The sequence below is a fragment of the Thunnus maccoyii genome, chromosome 13 (genome assembly GCF_910596095.1).
Source record: "Thunnus maccoyii chromosome 13, fThuMac1.1, whole genome shotgun sequence".
In the NCBI taxonomy this organism is placed as follows: Eukaryota; Metazoa; Chordata; class Actinopteri; order Scombriformes; family Scombridae; genus Thunnus; species Thunnus maccoyii.
Genome location: NC_056545.1, coordinates 23,139,156 through 23,165,275, shown reverse-complemented (window position 1 = coordinate 23,165,275; position 26,120 = coordinate 23,139,156). Strand labels below are relative to the sequence as shown.

Here is a 26,120-nt window from a genome sequence, read left to right as displayed (position 1 = left end):
TGTTCACTTTTCACCCTATTTGTGTGAATTTAATCCATCTTGGTACAGATAAATATTGTGCATCCAGTCTGAATAATGAGCTCTAGATAAGCCCCAAATCTACCACAAATGGTCAATAGAAGAGCTTGTGGTTCAGGCTGAGTAGCACCGAGTCGCAGTAATTTCACAGGCTTTGGGAAAGGGCTGAGCTTCATGCAAAGCACGTTTGTTCCATCTGAATCGTTTTTTCATGACTGATAAAAGGAGGAAAGATACGTCACAACAAAAACGACCCAAAAGGCAGCATGGCACCTAATGAGGGACTTTGCATCTGAGACAAGGAGGATTTGGAGTTTTCCTTTGATACTACTAAAGAAGCCAGATTTCCCTCCTACTGGGGATGAGATAACCACTTCAAGGTCAGACGCTTCAGATGGTTATCACTGCCTTCTCTGGCAAGTTTTAACAATGCCTTACAGCCTGCTGTGTGTCTCTTGTGTAGCCAAAAATACATACAAATTCTAATGGGTGGACCTTGCATATAACAGAGTAGAGCAAAGCTTTGGTATACATATAGCTTAATCTAATAGAAACAGGGACTGCTGTTAGGGAGTGGCAAGAACTCAATTCTGTCCCTGAGTGAAATTATATCTGAAATACATTCTGTTCAAGGCAGATGGTTTTATTTGTTTAGTGTACCGCATATCAACACTTAGAGGAAAACAACCTCTACTAGAACATGTACAGTATAATGTGCACACAAACACCCACTAAAGTTTAACATACTTAAGCTAAATTTAGCTTCAATAGTAATCATCAAAATGATTTAACAAAAAAACAAAATGGGCATGCATTAATACATGACACACAACAAGTTAGAGGTTATCCTCTGAATAAAGAGTGCTCCATCAGAAAAACACCATAAAAGCACTATTATCAGCATAGGCCTATATCAGGTGCATTAACCTTTTTACCACATGAACCCACATTAATGCCGAGCCTCGAACAGCACACTATACAGTAACTAAACCAATCAGCCCAGAAATAGGCTAAATAAACACACAACCACTTTATGTGTGAAATGTTGAGGCCATGCATGAATTTCCTACATGCTAATATCAATTATTTAACTGTATGCAGAAACACTCAACTGAACAATCCGTCCAATCACTTGACTGTTCATACATATTAAAAGCACATAGCTGTAGCCATTCTTACTGTAAACCAGAGCTTAGGTGCCTCAAAATCTTAAGACATAGACTTGCAACAAACTCTGCATGAACACAGTACAAACTCTGTACAGGCACAGTACAGAGCTCACGGCAGAGTTCAGAGTTTGTGGTACAATATTTATGTTGTGAGAAATATTGATAGTGATCAATGTGGGAAAATGATAATATTTTTTGGCCATATTGTCCAGACATATTTTATAGAAAAAGCTCCAAAAGCCTTGGGCAACATTCACCTGAGAATCATGGATACATGTTCTTTTGTGCATATGCAGCCAATATTCTAAGTGGTGATATAACAGCAAAAGTAAAATAATGTATGCATAATGTAACATAATATACCACTTACTACTGGAGGTTTTCAGACTATATATTTCAGACCTGTGTGCAATAATGGGTTATTCCTCAAAGTAAATATTTAAATGTGGGCTACAATCTGTCATCTGTGATTAACTGTTAAATTAATTGTATAAATGTGTATTAAATGCTTATGAATAATGGGGCTCACACACAAAAGGCACACAAATGAATGCCATAGTTCCACTCATCTCTACATTATAAGTATTTGTGTGAGTGAACAAGGCAACTAGCAAATACAAAAGTCGCACAGAACAGGAGTTTGACATTTTAAATATGAGTCCTTGGTGAGCATCTGCTGTGAGGGTCTTCTTCATGTGTGAGAGCAAAAAATTTTTTTAATGATTTGAATATGAATCACACATAAAACAGGGTAACAAGGTTTTGCTGCTATGTCCAATTATCACATTTATCACGTTGATAGTTGAGTCATCGATGAATAAACAAACCATCTGACAGTGTTTTCATTTCTCTGAAAACGTTCTGATATTTTTAAATAAAATGATGCATTGGCATTAGAATGACAAACAAAACCACAAATGAGATAAATCACTGAGACAGAAGCTGCTGCATTAAATTCAGAAATAAACACTGAAAGGACCAGAATGAGTGCTTCAATTTGATCTACTGGTTAAACCATAGAAACGAGCCTCTGAGTTTATGTACATGACCCCTCCTTTAAATATGAGTACTGAGAAGCAAAAGCTCAATTTTTCTCCTTGACTCTAAGTCTTCACTGATTTCTACTATTTAAATGCAAATTGCATTGCAATTTTGAGAGGAAAAGTGCCACAGAAACGAAGCATTTTTTGGTCACAATAATCAGAGAAACGCCTGAAAAGCCTAGGTCTAATCAGAGAGAAGTGCTGAGGAAGCAGACAGGTTCCTGGCAGGCAGCTATAGTGCTTTTGAATCCTTCCTTGTACTGTACCTTTTCTTGGATCTCCTGCTTCTCCTTTGTGGCCTCTTCTAGCTGGGCCTGCAGGTCACTGATCTGGCTCAAGTCCCTGGCAGACTAGTATACACACACACACATACACACACACACACACAAACATACAGGCACACAAAGTCAATAGAGTATGAGAGAGACAAAGAGAAAGTGTGAGTGTCTATGTATGCTTCAACTGTCTGCAGAAAAGATATATAACTTTTAATCTAAACGATTAATGAAAATAATGAGACCGTGCCAAATGATGTGTCATGTGATCTGTTGTAGAACAGATTGCATCTCCCTGATTGCAGAGCACACACTGTGTTTGGAGGGGAATATGTCCTCCAAATCTCAAAGCCATTCCACTTACACACACAGAACAGAACATAATGTTAATGCTACTGTCAGTGATTTTATCCCTCAATCTTTCAAACTAAATACAATTAAACAATTACAAATGAATAAAAGAGTTACAATTTTTGTAGACTGTGTCATAATCCATTTCACTTCTGCTATTGTGCCCCTCTCATGTTTCCTGTTTCCTGTCCTGAGGAGCAGGTCTGGGCACTGATGAGGGGGATTCATGATATAACAGTATTTTCAAGGCTTTCTAACAGCTCGCTGAGGTGTTGAGCAGGTTGTGTTACCTGGGCGACCGCTGCCTTGTGTTTCTTCATCAGCTCATTCATGTCTTCCTGATCTTCCTCCATACGAGACTGCAGGTCATTCTTCTCTCTCTGCAGACGGCTGACATGCTCCTCCAACTGAGGGACAAAGGGAGAAGGAAACACATTTTAGTACAGAACGACAGGATTTATTCATGAGCTATTGAATATGATAAATGGTCATTAGCTGGCCGGGCCGTGGCAGTCCTGGAATCTCATCTAATGGCAATGAAACACAGACTGGACGGGGTTCTGGCTGGAGGATGAGACCAATTGGAGATAATCAATTGGCTCATTTAGGCAGGGAAAAGTGCAGCCAGTAGAGCATACTGGTGATGTCCTATTTAGAGTTCATCCTCTGTGTTCAGGGGGGAGACTCAGGCCCTCAATATGCATTCTCTAATCTGAGACATTTACAAGACCTTCCCTTGCCATAAATGCAGCAATTAACAAGCAAAGCACAGGTGCACAGCACTCTGTATGTCATCCCCAGAGACACAAACATCCTCAGTCTATGATTCTGAAATGCAGGCAGTACTCTCATGAGACAGCCATTAATGAGCAGATGGAAAAAAAAAAAACATTCGACAAAGCTTATTTATCCATTAGAGCAAAATGTTGAAATCAGACATATGCCAAAGGGCATTTATTATTTTAATATCCCACCACAGCTTGATGATGTACGCATATTAATGTTAGAGCCCTGCTGCATTTTGAGGAGTGAAAATTTGACACAGGCCCTACATTAATTAAACACTGTTTGTTGTTTGTTGTTTTTGGTTTAATATGCTCATCAAAAGAAGGGTATAGAAATATTTACAGAAACCATATCTCTTTCATCAGAAAATCTGTTTGTACATCAAGAGATGAAAAAAAAGGGGTAGGTATATTAGATTATCTATAAATGTATGATATTATAAGCTATTGATTATAGCACAGACAAACTCTCTGTGTTGGAAACATATGCAGAACTGATTCAAGCAAGATCAAGTGAGTAATTGGAACACAATTAGTGCGGTTTTACTTGGCGTCATAGGTTACACCCTCCGGACACAAAGCCTAACAGATGTCAAACTCACTGATATCTTAGTTTTGACCACGTCCTCCATTTGGATATGCAAGTCCTCTATTTCAATCTCCATGCTCTTTCGAGCCTTCACTGCTGCAGCGCAAGTGAACTCTGATTCCTCCAGCTGTGAGAAACAGGAGGAAGGAGAAAGTGACAAGTAGAAAGGTGAGGGACAAACATTAGTAGACCAAGAGCAAGGATCTCTACCTTGGATATGCAGGGGACTGAGGGTTTATCAATCTGTGGATACTTTTATACTATAACTTACTATATAACTATACTATAATTGTTTTTTTTTTTGGTTACATATTCAAACTATCATCTGTTAATAGAGCGGCATGCGTACTTGATTTTTGAGTTGAGCGATCTCCCTCTTGCTCGGGGCGTTACTCTTCAGGTGGTCCAACATAATTTGTGCATCAGCCAGAAGGACTTTGGTTCTCTTCAGGTCTTTCTTCAGCCTCTTCTCTGTTTCCACATCCCTCTGGCTTACCTGGATGACAAAAAACTCCTCTCTAGCAGGTATCGTTACACATACTCTATTTTTCTATCCTCCTTCTAAAGCCATAGCACCTCTAGAGACTCAACAGCAGTTTCTTTCCAATCAAAAGAAGTGGCACACTCTAAATCGCACGCACTTAACTGCACTGACAGAGACCAGAGACAGAGTGATGGAAGTACCTGGTCCTGTGCATTCAGCAGTTTGGACTCCAGCTCTCTTCTCTCACGCAACACTTTCTGCTTGTCTTCATACTCCTCCTCCAGCTGCACCTCCATCTGTTTCAGCTGCAGGACACATGGACAGAATGTCAGGATGCAGAAACAGATGATCAGAGATAAACAAAGTCAGCAAATATAACACCATTAACCATCCTGGTAGACTTTTTTTCACATTTAATATAGATACAAATGCAAACACAATTTGTATTCTAAATTGTTTTTATTTTGTTATCAGTGTGTGTAAAGAATATTATCTAATTTTGTGCATGCTATTCTTAATACATGATAAGTAATAATAATAAGTAATAGACACTTTCTGCTGTGTATAAATCATAATATAAAATTCTAAAAATCAACATGCACTTGAAAAATAAATTCAACAACTTAATGCAAGAAAGTACTATGTACTTAGAGCACACAAGTATGTTTCTCAGTGCTGTCTTGACCAGGCCTGATTAATTGCTCTTTCAAGATAGAGAGGCTACGTATAGGAAAAACTGCAAAGTGGCTCATGAATGTAAGAGTGAGAAGGAGCAGTACCTACCTTCTTACTGCAGGATCGCCTGATCTCGTCTACCTCTTCATCCTTGGTGTCAATTTCTTTAGAGTGGGTCTGTCTCTGCCTCTCCATCTCCATCTCCAGCCGCAGCTTAGCCTGGGTACATGACAGGATACACACATAAAATAACATCAAAAATAAAATTCACAAACACAGAATTAAGAATACACGGAAATGAAAAAGTAAGAACAAGAATATTTGTTTTTCTCCTAAAATGAGATACGTATCTGTTGAGGTTGAAACCATTATATAAAAAGCTTATAGCAGCAAAATCTTTTTTCATACTGGGACTATTTATCATACCTGCACCACCCCCACCCCGTACCTGCTCCAGCATCTGGATGGTTCCAGCCTGTTCATCCAGCTCCTCCTCCTGATCTTTCACCTTGGCCTCCAGGTCACGAAGCTGCTTCTTGATCTTGGCCAGTGAGGCTTCATCCTTCGACTCCTGGGAGGACAGATCTTGTAGCTCTGCCTCCAGCTGCTGCACCTTCACATTCGCGGCGCACAATTCAGTGTCCTTGTCCTGCAGGAGGAAGAGGCACAGTAAAGAGCACATCTGGACCAGCCCAGTTATGTCATATAAAGAGCAGGGAGACCAGACATGTCCCTCTTTACCCTCTGTAAAGTAGCTTACCTGCAGCTGCTGGCGGAGGTTAAACATCTCACCAGTCATTGCATCTCTCTCTCGAGCCAGTTTCTCCCTCTGGGTCCTTTCTCTTTGTACCTCAGCCTGAGCCTGGTTCTGCTCCAGGTCAAATCTGGAATACACACACACATATATATACACAGCTCAGCAAAATGTTGATTCTACATAAGACTAGGATACCATAGAGGGCATCAATTGGGCATCATAGTATCTCCCTTTAAGGATCTGTAAGTGTAGAAAAAGTGCCAATATGTTTGTGCCAATTGTACAGAAGGCTGAAACTATATAATACAGAAGATGTGGTTAATAAAACTGGAACCTTTTGTGAAGTGATGCAAAGTGGCCTTGTGTATGAACATTATAAATTCATTTATCATAACTTCATCAATAACTCCTTATGAGAAGCCACCACCAGGCCTTTCTCGAGCCCAACATCACTTCAGTGCTACCTCTATTTTAGCCTCAATCGTTATCCCCTTCCATTAGCCATCAATTTACAATTGGGTTGTAATAATGTGCAAAATGTTTTCTTCAGCTGTCTAGGGCAGAAACACTTATGGTTAGTGAACTTAACAGCTAAGTGTTTCATGCTGTCAGCTCGTTGTAATTCCCTGTTTTTCTCTGTGAAGCGCAGCTGAAAATAATTTCACCCACAGAGCATCTTCAATTAGCCACAGGGGAGAGATCACATTCTGCCACAGCGATAGCTTCTCAAGTGCTTTAAGTCTGAGTCATTTTCTCAGCTAATGCAATTCTGCAGATTACAGAACATCTCAGTCACTATTCAAATTAAAGAAAACTTTAGTGTTCTGCAGGGTGGGTCAGAGTGTCTGTGCCAGGCCAATCAAAGAGAAAAGAGCAATGTGTTCTCTGTATCTACGTATCTATGAAAGAAAGAAGGAAGGATAGATAGATAGATAGATAGACAGATAGATAGATAGATAGATAGATAGATAGATAGATAGATAGATAGATAGATAGATAGATAGATAGATAGATAGATAGACTGACTTCCTCTGTTTCTTCTCCAGATCGTGGTTACGGCTCTGTAGGCCCTCCAGGTGAAGCTTGGTGTCCTGCAGCTCTGCCGTGAGTTTCTGGCACTTCTTCTTCAGCTGTTGCACAGAGCGCTGCACATCCTCATTATCTGTCTGCAAATCAGCCAGCTGCAGCGTGCATACACATGCACATACACAAACATGCAAACAAACACACATATTTTCATTATTCTTCTATGACAGTTCAATGCATGTCATTATTATAACATTTAAACAACTAGCTTACTAGTGTGTGATAACCATATATTCAATTTAGAAAAATGATTTAATATTACAAAAAGTGTCTTGCCCTTCTCTCAAGATGTCTTTTGCTCTGCTGCTCTGTCTCCAGTTTCTCATCAAACTCCTGCTGGAGTTTCTTTTTGGTGAACTCCATTTCACGAATGGCTCGGTTGTACTTTATCCGCCACTCACCTCCTGGAGGAAAGACATACAGTTCAGGAAATGTCTGCATGATATTTGGGTGTCTCCTGCCTTTAATGCAGGCCAAGCAGGATATATAGAGGAAGAGACTCAAAAGCTCAGAAAATATGGATGCTGTGGATTACAGGATGCACTGTACTAGCTGTGATGGCCATCACATTCAAGGATCAAAATAATATAATCTTTCAGGGAATAAAAGTTCTTTCATCAAATCCCGACCTTATAAGGTCATAGAATTCGACAGGAAACTATAAAGCAGCCTTTGCGTTTCAACTCTAATCTTGGATAAACCTGAGGGAAGAATTCAGAGCACACCACAATAGTAGTTAGAGAAGGACATGTCTAAGTGGCACTTTCCACAGTTCTTAGCCGACCCTAATTCTGGAGCTGTCAGAGGCTATCAGAACTATAACAGCGGCCAGGCAGACATTCAGGTTCAGGTTCATTTCCAAGCCTTATCATTTTAGAGGCTGTCCATTTCTCCTTCACATACCAACACCGGCTCCTCCATCAGCGCTGCTCATTAGCATATATATAGCATAATGACAACTTGCAGGGCCACCGGCTCTGATCCCAACGATTATTTTCTCATTCATCTAAGAATTCTGATATGCTCTGTAATGGCTTGTCTGCTGAGGTGGGTTGAAGGGGGGTGAGAGCGCATGGCGAAAAAAAGGACAATACGCTCTCAGCAGGAGCTCTCTTTCCCAGCAGGTGGAGACTAATCAGCAATAGGCATTAGTTGTATGCCTGGGAGCGAACATCTTAATCCCCTAGCGGTAAATCCCAAACTTGGAAAATATAGTTAATAGCATGTGACCAAGTCTTAGTGCCGTGTCTCCCGCTGAAACAGTCGAACAAAGCTACTCATTCCCGCAGCTACAATTAGTATAAGGGAGATTTTTCAAACTGTGCAAATAATGCTGGTATGAGCCGTTCAGTAAATTATGCCTCTAACCTGAGCTGACATGCCCATTAGGGAGGCTCAGACAGCCTGCTGCACGTGTCACAAGGTGCAATTAATTAGGGAATATAAAACAAATGTTTGAAAACACTGATGACCAAGATTGTGATTCAAAAGGGAGAGAAAAGTCACTGCAAGTCACATAAGACTGTTCTTCCCTTAAATTCTGGGCTTAGAATTAAACACATGGATGCAAGTGTTTCTAGCTCAACTAACCGGAATCATCATCATCATCATCCATCTCCCCGTTGAGCTCTGATGTTTTCATGAGCCGAGCTTCCATCACCTCCATTTCCTGTGATTCTAATTGCTTCTTCATGGCATCAAACTTAGCCTGGAAAGTACAGATTCACGCACCATTCAAAAGTCATGTTAAAGTTGGATTTTATGGAAATATTATGATGTTACACTGTGTGTTTATATCAGTGTGTGTATATGTACCTGTAGATCTTTCATGTCTCTCTCCAGGCGCAGTCTCTCTGATGTCTCAGCCTCCAGCAACTGGGATGCTGACTCACTAGTGCTTCTCTCATCAGCCAGCTCTGCCAGCAAGTCTGCAATCTGGACACAAATACACACAGAGACATACACAGGGTGTAATGCAAAACTACAAAATACTCGCCACGGTTCTTGTACGAGTAAGTGATCAAATCTTGAAAAATGAAATTGTGTAACTCCACCATCAATCTCAAACACCATGCTCCTAGAATGCACTGCCACAGGCAAAAGGACCCACCCTGGTCTCCAATCGATCCGTGTTCAGTCTCAACTCATTTCGCTCTTTCTCCACCTTCTCGAGCTTTGATTTGTGCTGCTGTATCTCCTCCTGTAGCACAGAATATAGCTACATAGGTTACATGTAATGTTACATGTAAAACAGTGAAATATCAAGTATTACAAGAGAGGTCAAAAACGAATAACAGGAAGTGCCACATTGAAGTGGCAGTTAGTGCATTTGGAAAGTGGATTAGAGGCTGTCTAACTGAGAGGAGTCTATAAGGTGGGGTGTATCAGACAGAGAGGCCTACTCACATCTTTGCCTCGCATCTGCTCCTCAGTGAGCTGGACCTTAATGAGGGGCTGGACTGTGGTGAAGACCTTCCACCATGGCCAGTCCTTCACGCCACGGTTCTTCTTGATGTTTTTCTGGATGCAACGGATTGCTAAATCCTGAATCTATGCACACAGAAAGAGAAGCAGTCAAACTCCGTCGATGGTGGTTTAATATGAATGTAATTGCTTGTAACTGTATGTGTATGTATTATTGATTTTTTTTAGTGTTTCGTAATCAAGACAACACAGATAATAATAGTTTTACTGCAGTTATATGTCCAGTACATGGTGTTAAATGCAATATATGGAAACAGATGCATAAAGAGTGTAATGCACAGGTATCACAAGGCGGTAATGTTCAGCGATCCATAGAACAATTCCAGAAAATGTGAAAAATCTGAATTACTCACTGGAATAAATGCTTTACAGAACCCATCTACTGCCACCATATCAGCCTCAAAATATTTGAAAAAAACATATCATTCCTCATTCTTGTGTTATTATTGCCCATGTATGGGCGAACTGCTATCCCAGGACTTGCCAGCCTCCTCTGGAGAGTTTCAGCAGAGTATGTTTCAAGGCTGGAAGCTAATTTTTGATTAATTAAATCAAACATGTTGGCAGCTAATTCCAAGTATTACACGATTTCCATGCTGCTTATGCATGAGGCTCTCTAGCAGCAGCAGATTATGGGCAAACCCAATTAGAGCAACACAATTCTCATCATCAGGTACATTTTGCCCTGAAGTTACAGTACTCTCTATGACCAATTAGGATTCGTCACATAGTGAAAGCCTTAACATGGAGCAAAACGCAGCAAATCTCTGACAGAAGATTTAAACAGGTCTCACTTGTCATATTTAGTCTAAAATGAATGGAAAACAAACAAAAGATTATAGTGTATGAACACCGTGGAGAAACATTTTAGTATTCATATCACATTAAGAGGGTGTGACAACTGTAAGAAAGTGTGATGTGACTGTGAGCCAAGATTATGACAAAAGCATGTTTTCCATTCTCTTCAGTAATATTCTACATATACATTGTAGTTACAGATGTATTTCAAGTGTGTGATATATATGTATATTTATACAGGCATGTTTGTATACGTGTAAGACATCTGAGTGCTCATATATGTGACTGTAGCACCGCCTGATGCCACCTTTATCCCACTTCTGAAGCGAACACTCAGTTCCTGAGGATAATGCCTTGCTAAAGGACAGGGGCTCTGATTACATGTATAGCCTTATCAGGAACATATTAGTTTGTCATGCCCAGCTAATATCATTATCGTAGTACTATCAAATGACAGTTCAATCCTGAAATACAAATGCATTTCAAAGAGCTATAATCTTAGCTGTTGGAGTTAGCATGGCTTTATAAAAATGGAAAAAGGCACACAATATACAAAGAAATATATCTCATACCAATGCAGAGCCCCACTGTGCTTTTACAGCTGCAGGAATTTAGGTTTCTTTGATATGGAGCTATGGGAATGAATGTTTCAAATGAATGACATATCCTGAAGAATCCCCTGTCTGATGAAGGTATATCTTAACATTCAGCGAGCACTGTTGCAACATAGGGAAAAGGTTCAAACAAATAGGACTGTTATTACTAGGCTAAAGCTAGCTTACGCTCGCTGATTTCAATGCAAATAGCTGGAAAAAATTTATTTGTAGGGTACCTGAAGGACAAAACTCCCAATGCGGTAAGTGCCTGCTGGGGCAAAATAACAGACTTTTAAAATGTCAGGGTGTCCCCTTGAGGAGACAGTTGAAAGAGAAAAAAAAAAAAACAAGAAAAATTGCGGTTTTGTCATTTAATGTCACATGGGCTCGGCACAGCTTCACAAGGTTAACATGCCAGGAAATATCAATCAACGGAACTTTCTGTCACATCCATATACATCAACGAGCCAGCGTCCGAGAGGCTTCACTAGAACTCATCTGGAGTGTTCCAGAGGCAAAATACCATTTACTGTACCTGCTAAGACTGGATACAGTGCAAGAGACAATGGAGCCCTATCAATTTTCACACAGGGATAACAGGGTAACAGCAAGGGCACAAGTGGATGTTATTATATGATGATTACTCTAAGATTGAACAGCAACACACTCTGTAAATCCGTCCACATGGAGAGAAGGAGAGATGGAAATCACTCAATAATCCACCACAGCCCTGCTTCTGTTCCATTACTCTGGTGGCGACTAATTGAATCAGGACTAATATAAGCAGAAATAAGACTCAGCTGAGGAAAAAATGCCCTTCAGGTAGTCATTGCAAGTACAGACTGTATACCACACATGTAACAGTTGAGTAGCAATAAATCCAGCATACTGTGGTTGTTTGAGCAGTAGATGAAAAAAAGGTGAAAGCAAGGGGAGGCAAGGGGAAAACTGCAAATACTGACCTAATAATGTTAAAAGCTTTAATATATATATATATTTCAGAATGTTAAGATGAAGTAATTTTTGAAGTTGAGTCCAAAAAATCAAAACTTATATGGCTTCATATGACTTCATTCCATTATTGGAAAGAGTGGAGTTTACCAATGCATGAAAGGGACTATTCCAGTACCTACACGACGCTGCACCCGACACTGAATCGGAATGGGCCATGTACTGCATGTGTAGCCCAGCCCGAATGACTTTTTTATCTGAGTATCTTATCAGTGATCTATGCCTCCTATCATCATGAGTTGCTTCAGCAACACTGTGGGAATGAGTAGAATGCCTGATTTATAATTCCTTCAGGGAACATTTTTGCTCAGACAGAATTACTTTATTGAATAAACAAGATTTCATTTAGCAAAGCTGTTAAAAAAAAATGTTTAGCAAGTTTGTATTGTCAGCTGTTAAAGTTACATTTAAAGTATAGTCAACTGGTCCTAGGAATGTGAGTTTTATAGATTTTTGTGCATTAGCATGTACACAGTTTAAATAAGATATATACACTAGATCATCCTATAACCCTGCCTTTATAGAATCTGTGGTAGCTCTCATCACATTCATAATTGCATGTTACATCTTACCTTGCCAACTTAAATTGAGTTTAAGAGTAATAAATTACAAGATAAAATAAAAATAAAGTCTTATCTTTCTATTACTGATACATTTGCAGGAGATAGGAGGCATATGGGGGCAGAGGGAAAAAAATTGCCTCTTTGCTAATGGATTTTGTAATTGCACAGTTGCCTAGCAATTTTGGATGGTTCCTCGCTGTTGATTTTCTTTAACTTCTACCAGATTATGAAGCACCAGGCTCTTAGCCTGCTTCACTGTGTAGATAATGACCTTTGAACTTGATAAAGAAAATACATTGGCCTTTCTTGGATCCCCATTTTCGACCAACACTCATTACTCAGAGTCATATGGTAAAACAGTAATAACAGAGAGAGAGAGCTATAAGTCCAGTAATAAATGAGGTGATATAGATTTACCTTATTGCAAAGATGACAATTTAATAGTTTTATTGGCCTTTTATACAAGTGTGCAAGATATCTACGCACTAACAGCATGCCATACTAGATGGAGAGCAGTAATGTTGATTCTGTTTCTGCTGGTTCATCACTAGCCAGCTGAAGCGGCACATTCACTTAAATAGTAATCACAGAGAGGAAAAGGACTGCAGGGCTCCATACATCACAAGAGGACATGTATGAGGTCCAGAGAGTTGGTACCATCACATGCTGAGAGAAAAATGGAAGATGGGTGGAGCAGATGGGTGTGAGTCAGCAGCATGCCTGATAAGGCTGTATTTAAGGGGAGCACTTTGATCAAATGCAACAGAAGAGGACATGTCACTATTAAATAACCACTTGGGAAAGCTGATTGGATGGATTGCAGTATAGAAGGGAGGATGTAAGGGCGATAGATTTAGAGAACACATTTGTAATTAGTTGAAAGAGCCCAGGAGCAGAGCCCAGCAGCAGAGCAAACAGGCACTAAAATTAGCTGTGAACAAGGAACTCTCAACTCCTGGTGGACTCCTAGGCAACAAGGCCTCTGGAGCTCACATTCTTCACCTACTTTAGTAAGAAAAAAAGAAAAAAAGACAGCTAAGCAGCCAAATGGACTTTGATACTAAATTTGTTCTCTTTTGTTACATTTATTTTTGCACTATTCTCTCATTTGTGTGATTGATCAATATACTTTTATTCAGTTTAGATAAATATATTGTTGGTGTTTTGAGCTTAGACTAACTTTAAGCTCTTCCTCTCAATGTGATGTTGCCTACCTTTCTCTTCTTGAAGGCTTGCCGTGCCAGGTAGCCTCTACAGGCAGCTTGGAATAGAGTTAGATTACGCTTGGTCTGCTCATCCCTCTGCTCCTCCAGCTTAGCTAAGGTGCCAGCTCTGAAGAACAACTAGAGCAATAAAACACACACACACACACACACACACACACACACACACACACACACACACACACACACATAAGATCACTTATTAGCAGAGGATAATATTAGTAAGAGATCATGTAATGCTTATTTTAGCCAGGAGAAAATTCGATTTAGAGGCCCTGTTTTAGCGTGAAGCATAACAGCAAAAACAAAAAGACAACTGAGTTAAAAAGTAAATAAGTGCACTGAAGCAGTAAATCAATAAGAAACAGTGTAATCCATGGACAAGTGAGTCTTATCTAAGTGAGACGGCTGTGATTAAGTTATTATCTTGGACAATCAGCCTGGTCTGTTTCTAATCTGGGCCAAAGGTAAAACACAGGTAAACAGCCAGAAGAAAGCAGCTCACGTCACGGCCTGTCTATACCTCAGAGGGATTAGGTAGTGGGAATGCATTTCAGATAGGATGGCAGCTAGCTATTAAAACGGATGGATGATGACGGCAGCTAGCTATTAAAATGGATGGATGATGACGGCAAAACTGTCTCTCTACAGTACACAATTCCCAGTGCTTTATGAATTACCAAATCCATATGTGATTTGTAAACAAAGCAGAGGATGTAAATGATGGAGCAGCTTTAGTAGGGAAATCTGCAAACCAGTAGGGAGGAGTGATGCTATTTGTCTTTCATCATCATCACATGCCCGTAGCACTTTCTAAAATGTACATGGATGTGCTATTTGTAGACATGTGGCAGATTTCATCCCTTCAAGAGCCGTGATTCCGCTGCTATAAGGTTATTTGAGGCTGGTGTAATTGGCATGCAAGTGAGACAGGTTGCTAAGACGACACTAGAATGGCCAACTGTGCTTGTCTACTTCTGAGCCCATTTCACACTCCAGTGTGGCACCACATGAAGCTGCCTCCAAACCATTCTTGTGTCATGTGTTTTAAAAGGGCCCTGTGCACTGCACATGTCTGGGAGCATAAGTTCCACTGTTTTGTACATTATTGTTTCCTTTGATTTCCTTCTTGGCTGATGGCCACTTTCCGGTTGATAGGATTAGACCTCAGTGTGCCAAGCAGTGTTTACTGTGATTACTTTACAACAGTCATGGTGAAAAACAAAGAGGGCCATCAGTTTGGAGAATTTGCTCTAATGACCTGAAAAGAAAGAGGGAATTACGGTCACGTAGTCGGGCAGCGTATAGACATGCCTCGCGGGTAGCGACTGCTTAAATGACTGGAAGAAGAGGCAAGGCTTGGCATCTTTCCAAAAGAAAAGAAAATCAAACAGTCCTCTAAAAGGGACAGGTGTAATGAAAGACACACTCCTCCAAACAGTGCCCTTTCAAAAAAAAACAAGGATATAAAGAGCCATGTACTGCAGCCAGTGTGTAGAGCTTTAATAGGAGTGAAACTGGCAGGGTTTCACATCAATGCTTTATTCAATAATTTTAAAGCAGTTTATTTGTTTGTGATGTGGTGGTATTACTCACCCTACTCAGCCCCATGTGGTAGCTGCTCTTCTCCAAATCCAAGGACTCCAGTAGCTCCTCCACAGCCTGGGTAAAGGCACACATATACATAAACATACACACACTTTTAGTCTTTCAACTGCTGGATCCAGTGGGAACTTCTACTGTCACGGCAACAGTTCAGTAGTCCACAGTTCCTTTAAGTTGCCATGCTGAACTAATGGCACAGTGCTGGTTTCCCTCTTCTCTGACATCCATTCCCGACTGTATTATGTTGTGAAAGTAAAACAGGAAGCACAGGAAAAAGTTAAGCTCTCCCGAACCTCCCGACCCCAACCACAAACCAATTACAACTTTTCCCAGAGAATCCACCTGTGCCTGGTTTATTCCTCAAGACCCCCCCTTGTGGTATTGGCCCTACTGCAGCTTTGAACACACACAGATGTACACCATCAGCCAGCCTGGAGCCTCTCCATGTCCTTCTACCAGCCTGTGTATACTGTAGGTGTATTGTTGTCTCAGCCTCTTCTCCCTACTTGAGCCTCCAGCCTGAAAGACCACATCTAGATTACACCAGGAGGGGTCTGCCACGAGCACTGAAGGGCTTTTGTTTGCTAGTGTTTCCACAGAAACCCAGCTCCAGTACATTGGCACAGGGGAAAAGAGCTTTCCTCTCCCTCAACCCCATTCTTTCACTCTCTCTCTCATTTCTCTCTAGAAACAAACTTTTGTATTTTCTTTTTCTCTCTCCACTGCACTTCAACGGGGGGTTTCTCTTGCAGAGCACCAAGGCACAAATGCACACTGCTCCCTCATTGATAGTTAACCTCTGAGAATAAAATTCACACCAGGCTTCATCTAAAGGTTTTTTTTTCCACAGTCATTATTCATACATTTAAAGCAAAAGCACTAAAAAGGTAAAGCACCTCACTGTCAAAGCAATGGGGAAAAACCTTGGCTGCTACTTTCCAATTCCCAGATTACAAAAAATGATAACTAGACCTGCTTGAATGGTATTTCGAAAGCTCTGAATTCAGCGAAGCACTTTCTAAGTCACAATACTGATCTACCTCTTTAACAGGCATGATACGGATAAGGTTAAGTTGATTAGATCATTACAATAGCTCTGATGAATGAAGGTTTATTTCTCTGTCAGTTGGCTGCTGACAAATCAGGGGCAGATGCAATGAAGCTGTCTCCTCACACCATTAATCTTCACCGTGCTTGGCCACTGGCAGAGCTGTACATTTTACTCCCTCTCTCGCTGATTGACTTACTCTCTTCTCGTCCTTCACTATGTAATTCCTGCCATGCTTCTTGGTGAGGTGCGGTGCCAGCACATCGAAGCGCCGTCGAAACTCTGAGAACACCATGTGATCAGGGTAACCTGTAAAGGTCAGTAGTGAATAACAAAATTATATTCTGGAAATGTTTGTAGAGTATAATAGACATTTTGGAGGGGACCTTTTGAATCATTTTTTTTTAAACTTGGTTAAGGAGGTTTGTATTTCTATACCAGTCCTTAGTATGTGATTTAAGCAGCTATCTCACCTTGCCTGTAGATCCGGAGAGCGTCGAGCAGCTTGGAGCCACGCAGCTGAGCACGGAGCAAAGCTACATCTAGCTGCATTAAGCCAGGATCTCCACTCTCCCCTTGAGCCTCACATTCCCCACCTTTGAACAGTGATCCACTCAGAGCCTTGAGGGCATCTGCCTTGGGCAATATGCAGTGAACAAAGTGAATCCTGGACCTCCGCACCATGTCAAGGAGAGCATCCTAGAAAAAACAAAGGCAGGGCTAGGGACTATGCTGGAAACAGGCCACAACCAATGCAATATCTTCCACTGACACATCTACATATACTCTGATATGCACACCCTACAGTATTATGTAGTATATTTGTGTTTTAATACCCACACAGGGGTTAAATCTACTATCTACCATCTATTTTTTGTTCAAGGTTAGTCCGTAACACTACAACAACACTGAAAGACAGATAATAAAAATTCTATTTTTTTTTTCAATCAATTTTTGCTGAGAAATACATACACTTTCATGTTGATTTTTTGTGTCATAGCGTAGTATTGTATCTTGATGTTTCCAAAAGTTGTGTTTCCTGCTGCAAGAGGACACTGTTCACCACGGTTTACAGTGAAAAAGGTCTGGAAATTCCTGTTTTTATTGTTATGGTGTTGGGAATAATGTTCCATATGTACATGTTAACCTGCTTATCTGAATACTATACAATGGGTTATTCTGATATTGTTTGGTAAATGAATTACTGCTAAAAAGTTGTTGAACCTTTGTTTCCCTCGTGGTTTTTGCTAACTTTCATTTTAAGCACCTTTTTTGAAGAACAAAACTCATAGCATGCCAACACCAGTGACGCCTAATATAATTTTCCAATTTAGCTCTGGCTGCAGCCCAAGTTCTGGCCTTGTTCCCATCCATTTTATTTAAAGCTGGATTAAGCAATTTGTGACTGCTATAAGGTCCAAAGTACACTACAATACAAATTCACAACCATGAGCCCTGAGCCAGCCTGTCAAGTTCCTATTGCTAACCTGTTAGCAAAGAAGAGGGGAGCCAATAAATGAAAAAAGCTGCTCAGATTCAAAGATTCTGTATCCTTGGAAGTACGAGCATATCCCAGGGAGTCAAGCTGATTCATTGCCTGTGTCAATTATGTTTTTAAATTGAGATGTTATATTTAAAGGTCTTAGTTTTTCCTTTAGTTGTTCCTTCCCCTCCTCTCCTCTCTCACCACTTGAAGCTTTATCTGGATGCACAAGGACTTCTTCTTGATAGCAGCCACCCCTGAGGTGAAGGTCTTCCTCATGCTAGTGGCCCGTCGCAAGGACAGCTGGGAAACACCTTCAAGACCTGCTATGGAACCGGATAGAACGGTGGCCCCGCCCGCTCGGCCCATGAACAATGAGCTGATGATCTTCCTGCAAGATATACATTACCTCAGCCTGAAGTATTGTAAAAATCATGTAATAACCCACCAGTGACAGAGTCCTCCCATATGTGTGATGCTTACTTCTGGGAGTCCTGCAGGAGGCTGGTAGCGTTATTAAAGGCAGGATTTTGCTTGGCGTAGTTCAGCCACCCGCGGGCATCATACTCCACCCAGTCAGTCCCGTGACTGTGACCCAGCAGGAAATGATTATTCTTTTCACTCTTCAAGAGGAAAGTGTGACCTGATGTAAATGCAGGAGACAGTGTGAGATTCCCTGGCTCTTGTTCATATGCAGATAGATGACAATAATTTAAAGTCTCATTTGGGAGTTTATGGAAAATGTTTATCCGGACTGCAGGAATGTTTTTATCAAAGCATGCTGATTCATCATATCTTGATTACTCCGAAGTCACATATTTACATATACTTTACTGATAGCGTAACAATTAAAGACAACCTGTTTCTGTTTCTAACCTAGTTAGTTATGGGCCCTGTGAGCCTGTCCATGCAGTTTTAATGTAAAATGTTTAAATCTACAGTACTGTACTGTCATAAATAATAATCATAATGATAATAATAACAAATAAATGATACTTAATAAATTATACTTGCAATAAATATTCCTATTCAATTTTAATTTCTGTCAATATCTTTAAAGACTGCTATCATATGGTCAAGTAGAATGCTTGCCATGCTTTGTATTTGCTGTGTTTATTGTGTGTGTTTGTGTTCTCCTCGCCTTTACTCTCGCCCTCTGCAGGTCCATAGTAGCTAAAGAGACGTCCCAACAGTGTTTCCTCTGATCCCCCAGGCTGTAGCGCCTCCTCCTCCATCAGCCACAACATGCCCCGTGCCTCATCCGTTCGCACTGTGCGCACCTGTCAAATAAACACATGTGCACAGACAAACATGCGCAAAGGTCATAGGTCATTAGTGTAACCCCACTGTGGACACAAAATGTTCTGTTTGACCTTCAAGTGTTCAGAAGGATGATACACGAGTAGAAGTGACTGAAAACTGCCCTGTACCTTTGGCTTATTTTCCATTTTGCCAATTTGACTCTCTAGCCTGTACACTTATTTTTTACTAATAGGTCTGCCTCAAAAGAGATTGTGTTTTACTCGCAGTCTCCCGTACATGAGTAACAAATGACCTTGCCACAAGGATGTTTAGCTTGCTTTAGCTATTTAATGAGAACGCATTGATGAATCAGAGGAAATTTCAGCTTTTACTGTTTATCCCCCTCCTGGGTACAGAAAAAAACAATATGTTGCTACTTATGAAAGAACCTGAAATTTATCCTTCGAATGCTGGATGGTGGCCCCCTTTTGCCAGTGTTTCCTTAAAATATTAAATATTTAACTATTAAGTGTTCTCTGAAATGTCAGTAAAAGTAGGGTGCTGTGTGCTTTTTTTGCAGTTTCAAAAGCAATTGTGGTCCTTGCGCCCTTCAGCAGTTGCTGTGATAATAGCATCATCAATTTAGCTTTTCCTTATAATTGAAATGGAAACAAAAAGCTGTTCATGAATGCGGAGAGTGGCAGGAGAGAAGGGATTAAAAAGTAATAGAATTAGTGTGAACACAGAGACAAAAATAAAACCTAATTCAGCGTCAATTATCATGGAATAAGTGCATGAGAAACAATTTTGTTGTGTGTTTATATGATACCAAACAGGTAAATGGGACTTTATTATGGGCAGTGCAGCGCAAATTTATACTTTCAGCATTAAAATGCATACTTTGTTTCAACTCTTCACAGTTTGAATGGTGCCCCTTTTAGCCAAAGACATTGTGAATAAGTCACCATTGCTGCAGCAAGAATTATTTCCGCACTGCTCGGCCAGCTTGCTAACATTGCTCAGGCCTGAATTCACACAGGGAGCTTGGGAACCAAAACCACAAAACCAAAAACTGTTTTAGCAGCTATCAGGAAGTGACACTGGAGACATCCTTATCAGCAGTGCACACTACACTGGCTGCAAATACAACACAGAGTATCAGTTTGGAGGAAACATATGACAACTATGAGGCTTGCAATGAAATAAGCGTTGAGGCTGTTTGTGATAACGGACATCTGAAAAAAATATTTGAGTGAAAAAAAAAATCTTTGATCAAAATGTCTTTTCATTCTAAGCAGCAGATCTTTACAGTTTACTTTGGTTTTTAGTGTGATGTACTACAGTTCACTGCCTCACATGACATTCCCATTAGAGTGGGAACCCTTTAAAAAAGTAAAGCATTCAAACCAAACACATTGGAATTATACCAAAGTGATCTATGACTCTCTAAACTCTGCCATTTCTGTTTCCATGGTGCAGATCACAGGCTGCAAAGGTCAGACATTGATTTTCTTTCTTCTAGTCAATTCCCTAACCTTTCTTTTCCTCCTCCTACCCTCTCTTTCAAGTCTCTGCCAAACAACACTTTTCAATATTTGAAAACTCATATAAAGAAAACTTCTGAAGCTTAAAGATGATGATATTCATTACTGAATTTAATAACGGTGTCAGGAGATCACCATGTGAAAATAGATCATGAAAGGCACGCAAGTCCCCTCGGTGTTCTGAGAGGCAATCAGAGGAAAAATATTATACCAATACCAGATTTATGCATTAAAATATCAACAAAAATAAGTGACTTTGCAAGTGGGAAATCCAGTATAATATTAACACAAAAGTGAAGACAACAGACACATACAGTCAACACTGAACTTACCAGTGCTTGGCTTGAGGCTTGGTCTACCACTGCTACAGACAGAGATGTGCTGGGCTCTGTGTCATCTAAAACAAGCTCTATGTTCTCCTGGAGGAAGACAGACAGGCAGATTGACAGACTCTGTAATGACTTATGATGATGCTAAATAAAAAAAAAAACAATTTCCTCCACAAAATGTAAAAACTGTTGTTGTGTGAGAGTGAAAATAAAAGAAACTGAAAAAATAAATGGTCCAGATATTTTTTTTAAATCACATTTTAAAAGTCCTTCAGTGCACTTGCAATACAATAAAATATATAGCATATATAGATTACAGCATGCTAGGCAGCTTGGAGCCCCGTGTTATATTTTACACACATACACACAAAATCCAAATGAACTACCTTAACAAAGTATGGTCAATTTACAATGACTGGATCATCTGATCCTCTTGCACTACTGAGCTCTGTATATTCTATTAGCCATGTCCATGAACACTGCTTTAGTTTCAACTGCCTGTACTAACTCAGCCTTGCACGCTATATTCTTTATATTCCTTAGTTTTTATTTATTTTATTTGACTTATATTTTTTAAACCTTAATTTTAATTTATTCTAAAGTTTAAATGTCTCTCTTGCATTTACACTCACTAATCACCAAAGCCCTGGGAATTTCATGTTATATGTAGTATTTGAATTGAAAAGTACAAATGTAACTGTGGTGAGATGACAATAAATGTCCTTGTATCCTTGTATCCTTGTGATACTTTGTAGTGACCATATATTAAATTTATGTTTAATCAAGAGGAACCTGATATTCACCAAATGGTAATGTAGATGACAAGGAATGAAACTATACTCAATGTGAGGTTGGATGTGAGGGTATCTCTGACTGAAGAGTCTACTGACCCTATTCAAACACAGGAGCTTTTCTAGGACTATGGACCTATGGAACCACATTTTGACCACAGGAACCTAGTTCTTATTTTGGCTGTAGTTCCCCAATGCTGCCATGTGCCCTTGGAGACCACATACATATGACCCAGGCTCCCAACCTGAATTGTGGGTGGTACTTTTTAAGTAAATGTCAACATCACAATCTGGGTGTCCATCACAAGTTCTCCAGACGAAACAGAAGAGTCTCGCACTGGCTCGCTAACTATGCACACTGGTGCCAGTCATCAGTAATTAAAAATCTAAGTATCCATGCAGCTAGTGAGGGTGCAGGGAGCCGTGATAATTCTGGAGCAGGGTCTGGAATTTGTGAGTCTTCCCTGTGGAGCAAAGTCAGAGTGCCCTTTTCAGATATGAAGGGCACTGGGGGTTGTCACCGTCTGGCGTAATATCCATTAAAAGATGTTTATGGATATTGAACTGAAAAAACAATGGCATATTATATGGAAGGAAACTAAAAGTCACAACAAATCTATTAGAATAACAAGAACATTTGGCATTTACCAATACTATTTTTCTAATAGGTAAATGGAAAATGGAAAAGATTTCATTACTGTGGCAGACGATAACACTCCTGGGATAAAGTGGAATGAAATATACTAAATTACTTTCACCAGACCAAAACAGGAATGTAGCAGCTCACAGTGACAAAGTGCAGGCTGCACTAGAAATGTGGTGAAATGATGGCAGTGCTAATAGTGTGGCTGTGACGGATGCCAGTGTTGGAATTGACTGTGTATTTGAAGTAGCCTAAATGATTTTCAGTTCTCTGCTGTGGGGAGTCAATATGCAGAGGACATACAAAAACTATCCACACGGTTGCAGCACTCGACAGCATTTAATTCAAAAACATAAGGCACAGTTTAACCTGCCTGTCACTCCCATTGTTGATACTGAGTGCTGTTTTAAATGAGTTTGACCCACTTTTCAATGACAATTTCACAGCTATATTTTGAAATATACTGACAAGAAAGAATTACACTACACAGATGTATGCGATACTTTGCTCAAATTCTCTTTCTCCCAGGCAATGTGGGTGGTAATGTGGGTGGGAAATCCCAGGATCCATGTTCACAGTATTAAAAGTAACATGATTAAGACTTCTGGTTAACTTTAGTGTACTATCTACTGAGTTTTGAATTAGGATATTTTTGAGATTAGAGTTGGAACAGCAGTAATGGATGAATATATTTATGTTTGTAATGGCTGGTATTTTATCATTAAATATCTTCAATTCTCAGGGATGATTGTGCACATTTGTTGTGGTCCAGCACTGCCAGACAGGTTCCTTCATCAGGGAGCAACACCACTGCTGTGCAGCTGGGCGTGTCTCCCAGGCAGTTGTGAGTGACTTTACTTTGATCTTGGCAGAAGAGGTGAAGACTGGCATCGCTAATGAGAAGGTCTAACACATGAACTACTTTGGCTTGTCACAGCTTGTGACAGGTGGGAGGGATAGTGTATCTGATGTGTGAACACATACACAATTGGAGTTGATATATCTGAGAGAAAGCAGCAGACAAAGGGAGACAGAAGGAGAAGTAGGAGGAAGAAAGAGAAAATGAGAATGAGGCTATGTGCACAGTACAAATACTTCAAATGCCCTTACTTCCTTGTATCTCTCCAGCTCCTGAACGAAAGTACGCTGGTAGAAGAGGGTCTGCAGACGTTCTTGAGTATAGTTGTGGCATAGGTCCTCAAAAGTTGCGCCGCACTCACGCTTAGCCAGCCTTGGGTTTTGAAAGCCTGGAGTGTCCACAATGAGCAGAGAGCACAAGGAGTGCTGGCTGGATTTCAAGGCCCTGAAGCATACAGGGCAAAATCACACACACACACACACACACACATGTTCACAAACATTAGCATTGCAGTACGTTGGACAATATTTTATTGATTACATTCACTGCATCACCCCTAGCTTTAACCTTAGTCTCTCCAATACATCCCAACTTTAACCCTTACTAAACTGAATCCTCATTCTATCCTAAAACCTAAGCCCACTGGTAAAAGCCAAAGAAATTGCAGAAATGTATTTTTTTTCAAGGTGCCAAGATTTAGAAAGATATCCACCGTGTCAAGCTAAATTAAAAGGAATGTGTATAAAATAATGCATAAGCCAAAAACATGACATCTTCAATTTGAGTATGATACAGCTTCAGTAAGGTACTGGAGCAGAAATACTAACCGGTTTATTAAAGAAATGAGGGAAGTGAAGAGTTCAGAGTAAAGCCCAGATGCCATGGCCTCTAAACACTCCATAGCTGTAGCCTTGGATCCTGGTATGAAAAGCAACCACAGACACAGAACGAATCAGAAACAGCCAGTTAACAACAATATCTCCATCAACACGGCAACCAGTTGAATTACATGAAAAAACACTTTGTAAGCTGTAGATGCTAGACTAAAACTAAGCTCACTAAATTTTCTTCTAAAGGATGTGCATATTTGAGCATATTACGCCCAAAGGCATTAAGTATTCAAATTGGGTCTGAAATTGTCTCTGTAAAGCAGTGTTATTGAGGACTCAGGTGTTTCTGAATTGGTCAGATCAAACAACACATACTCATGTCTGTGCCTCGCGGCAATGGCCACCTGTTAAGCTCTCCTAATTCATTCCACTATCTCACAAAATAGTGAGTTCATGACACCTGGGGGATATTTTCAAGTGTGCACACATCTGTGACCGTGCATTCATATTTGAGGGGAGTGAAAGATGAAACAGAGGTCAATCCTATCCATCCCTACTGTGATAGACTTTTAACTGTATCCTCATGTCCTTCAAAGTGCGTTGTGGTCTTGATGGAAGTGAGAGGACCTGCACATGTGAAAAATCAATGTGAGGCAATTATGATTTCAAGGGCAATGAATGAAGAGTGGATCCCAAATTGCTTGTCCTGACATAGTGTGTGTACTTATCTGTCAATAGCCATTGTAAAGCTGTGGTATTCATTACTAAGATAAGCTTTACTTTCTCCAGAGCATGCAATTTCCCTCAGGTGATGAGCAGAGGCATGTATGTGCACGTGTGTGTGGAAATAGTGAGAGAGTGACAAAGAGGAATGGGGGGCAGGGGAGAGACAGAGACTGTTGGTAAATGTGGTCTGTAGAGTACCTGCGTCTGCTGTGCCATTTTCGTCAGAAGCCTGGCGGATGGTGCTGGCTCTGGGCAGGGTGCCCTTGGCCTGGTGCTTGAAGATGGAGGAGGAGAGCTCCTCCAGGGTGCAGCCCAGCAGGTAGGCTGCCTTCTGGGCCCACTCATGACGTGCAAATTGTTTCCTGCCAGCTGAGACACGTGCATGAAAACCTCCATTAGCCCTTCTGCCAACTACCCCAGGCACAGGGCTAGCCTGGTAGCTTTTTGACAATCCTGTCTATGACAGGGTATGATTATGACTCTGGTCAAGCTGACACTGACACAGCTGGTGAGACCATGCACTAAAAGCATGCTCAAAATGTTGGTGGCTTGAATATATTTAATTATAGTTAAGGAAAAAAGACATATCCACTAGCGTCTACAGCTAAAAGCCTCAATTGTTTTACATTTAAATAATGTGTATGAAGTTAAGTTAAGTTATAAATGCCCTTTTTATCATCTTGAGAACAAGAGCAAAACTTATCATTAAGGAACACAATTCATTTATTTATATGAAGACTCTCTGTTGGAAAATACAAGTTTCTCTTTAATCTAGTGGCTGAGTGATAGAAACATGCAGATATGAGTGAAAACTTCAGTTTTAATCCACCATGAAGTGGTATCTTCTAAGACTTAAAAAATGAACTGGAGGATTCACACAGAGAGTAGTGGGCTCTATCTGTTCCATCAGCCCTGCAGAAGCCCTGTGTACTATTCATGATGATAAGCAGCATGGTTGTAAAGACAAGCAAAGACATTCAAATATTTGCTTTGATAGATATTTCCCACCACAGTCATTTAAATCCCAGTTAAACATCAAAAAGAGGAAATGGGGTTAGCCAATGTTACTGAATCAAACATTAATGAGTGTGTGACTCTTAAAGATAAATAAAA

At 40.3% G+C, this 26,120-nt stretch overlaps 1 protein-coding gene across 8 annotated transcripts in view; it reads right to left on the bottom strand.

Annotated features, from left to right (window-relative positions):
* LOC121910053 (unconventional myosin-XVIIIa-like) overlaps positions 1–26,120 on the bottom strand; it is a 72,575-nt gene that overhangs the window by 20,809 nt on the left and 25,646 nt on the right. For all 8 annotated transcript variants that reach the window (XM_042431002.1, XM_042431003.1, XM_042431004.1 and 5 more), the window contains 25 exons: positions 25,206–25,376; positions 24,279–24,369; positions 23,703–23,895; positions 21,162–21,248; positions 19,185–19,323; positions 18,527–18,686; positions 18,248–18,434; positions 17,034–17,259; positions 16,760–16,869; positions 15,504–15,569; positions 13,899–14,027; positions 9,639–9,782; positions 9,343–9,432; positions 9,048–9,167; positions 8,823–8,940; positions 7,509–7,636; positions 7,173–7,327; positions 6,150–6,273; positions 5,838–6,038; positions 5,498–5,608; positions 4,915–5,019; positions 4,580–4,726; positions 4,244–4,357; positions 3,147–3,263; positions 2,497–2,580 (listed from right to left, as the gene is read on the bottom strand). In XM_042431002.1, coding sequence (XP_042286936.1) covers positions 2,497–2,580; positions 3,147–3,263; positions 4,244–4,357; positions 4,580–4,726; positions 4,915–5,019; positions 5,498–5,608; positions 5,838–6,038; positions 6,150–6,273; positions 7,173–7,327; positions 7,509–7,636; positions 8,823–8,940; positions 9,048–9,167; positions 9,343–9,432; positions 9,639–9,782; positions 13,899–14,027; positions 15,504–15,569; positions 16,760–16,869; positions 17,034–17,259; positions 18,248–18,434; positions 18,527–18,686; positions 19,185–19,323; positions 21,162–21,248; positions 23,703–23,895; positions 24,279–24,369; positions 25,206–25,376 — 3,317 coding nt within the window. The remainder of the gene's footprint in view (positions 1–2,496; positions 2,581–3,146; positions 3,264–4,243; positions 4,358–4,579; positions 4,727–4,914; positions 5,020–5,497; positions 5,609–5,837; positions 6,039–6,149; positions 6,274–7,172; positions 7,328–7,508; positions 7,637–8,822; positions 8,941–9,047; positions 9,168–9,342; positions 9,433–9,638; positions 9,783–13,898; positions 14,028–15,503; positions 15,570–16,759; positions 16,870–17,033; positions 17,260–18,247; positions 18,435–18,526; positions 18,687–19,184; positions 19,324–21,161; positions 21,249–23,702; positions 23,896–24,278; positions 24,370–25,205; positions 25,377–26,120) is intronic.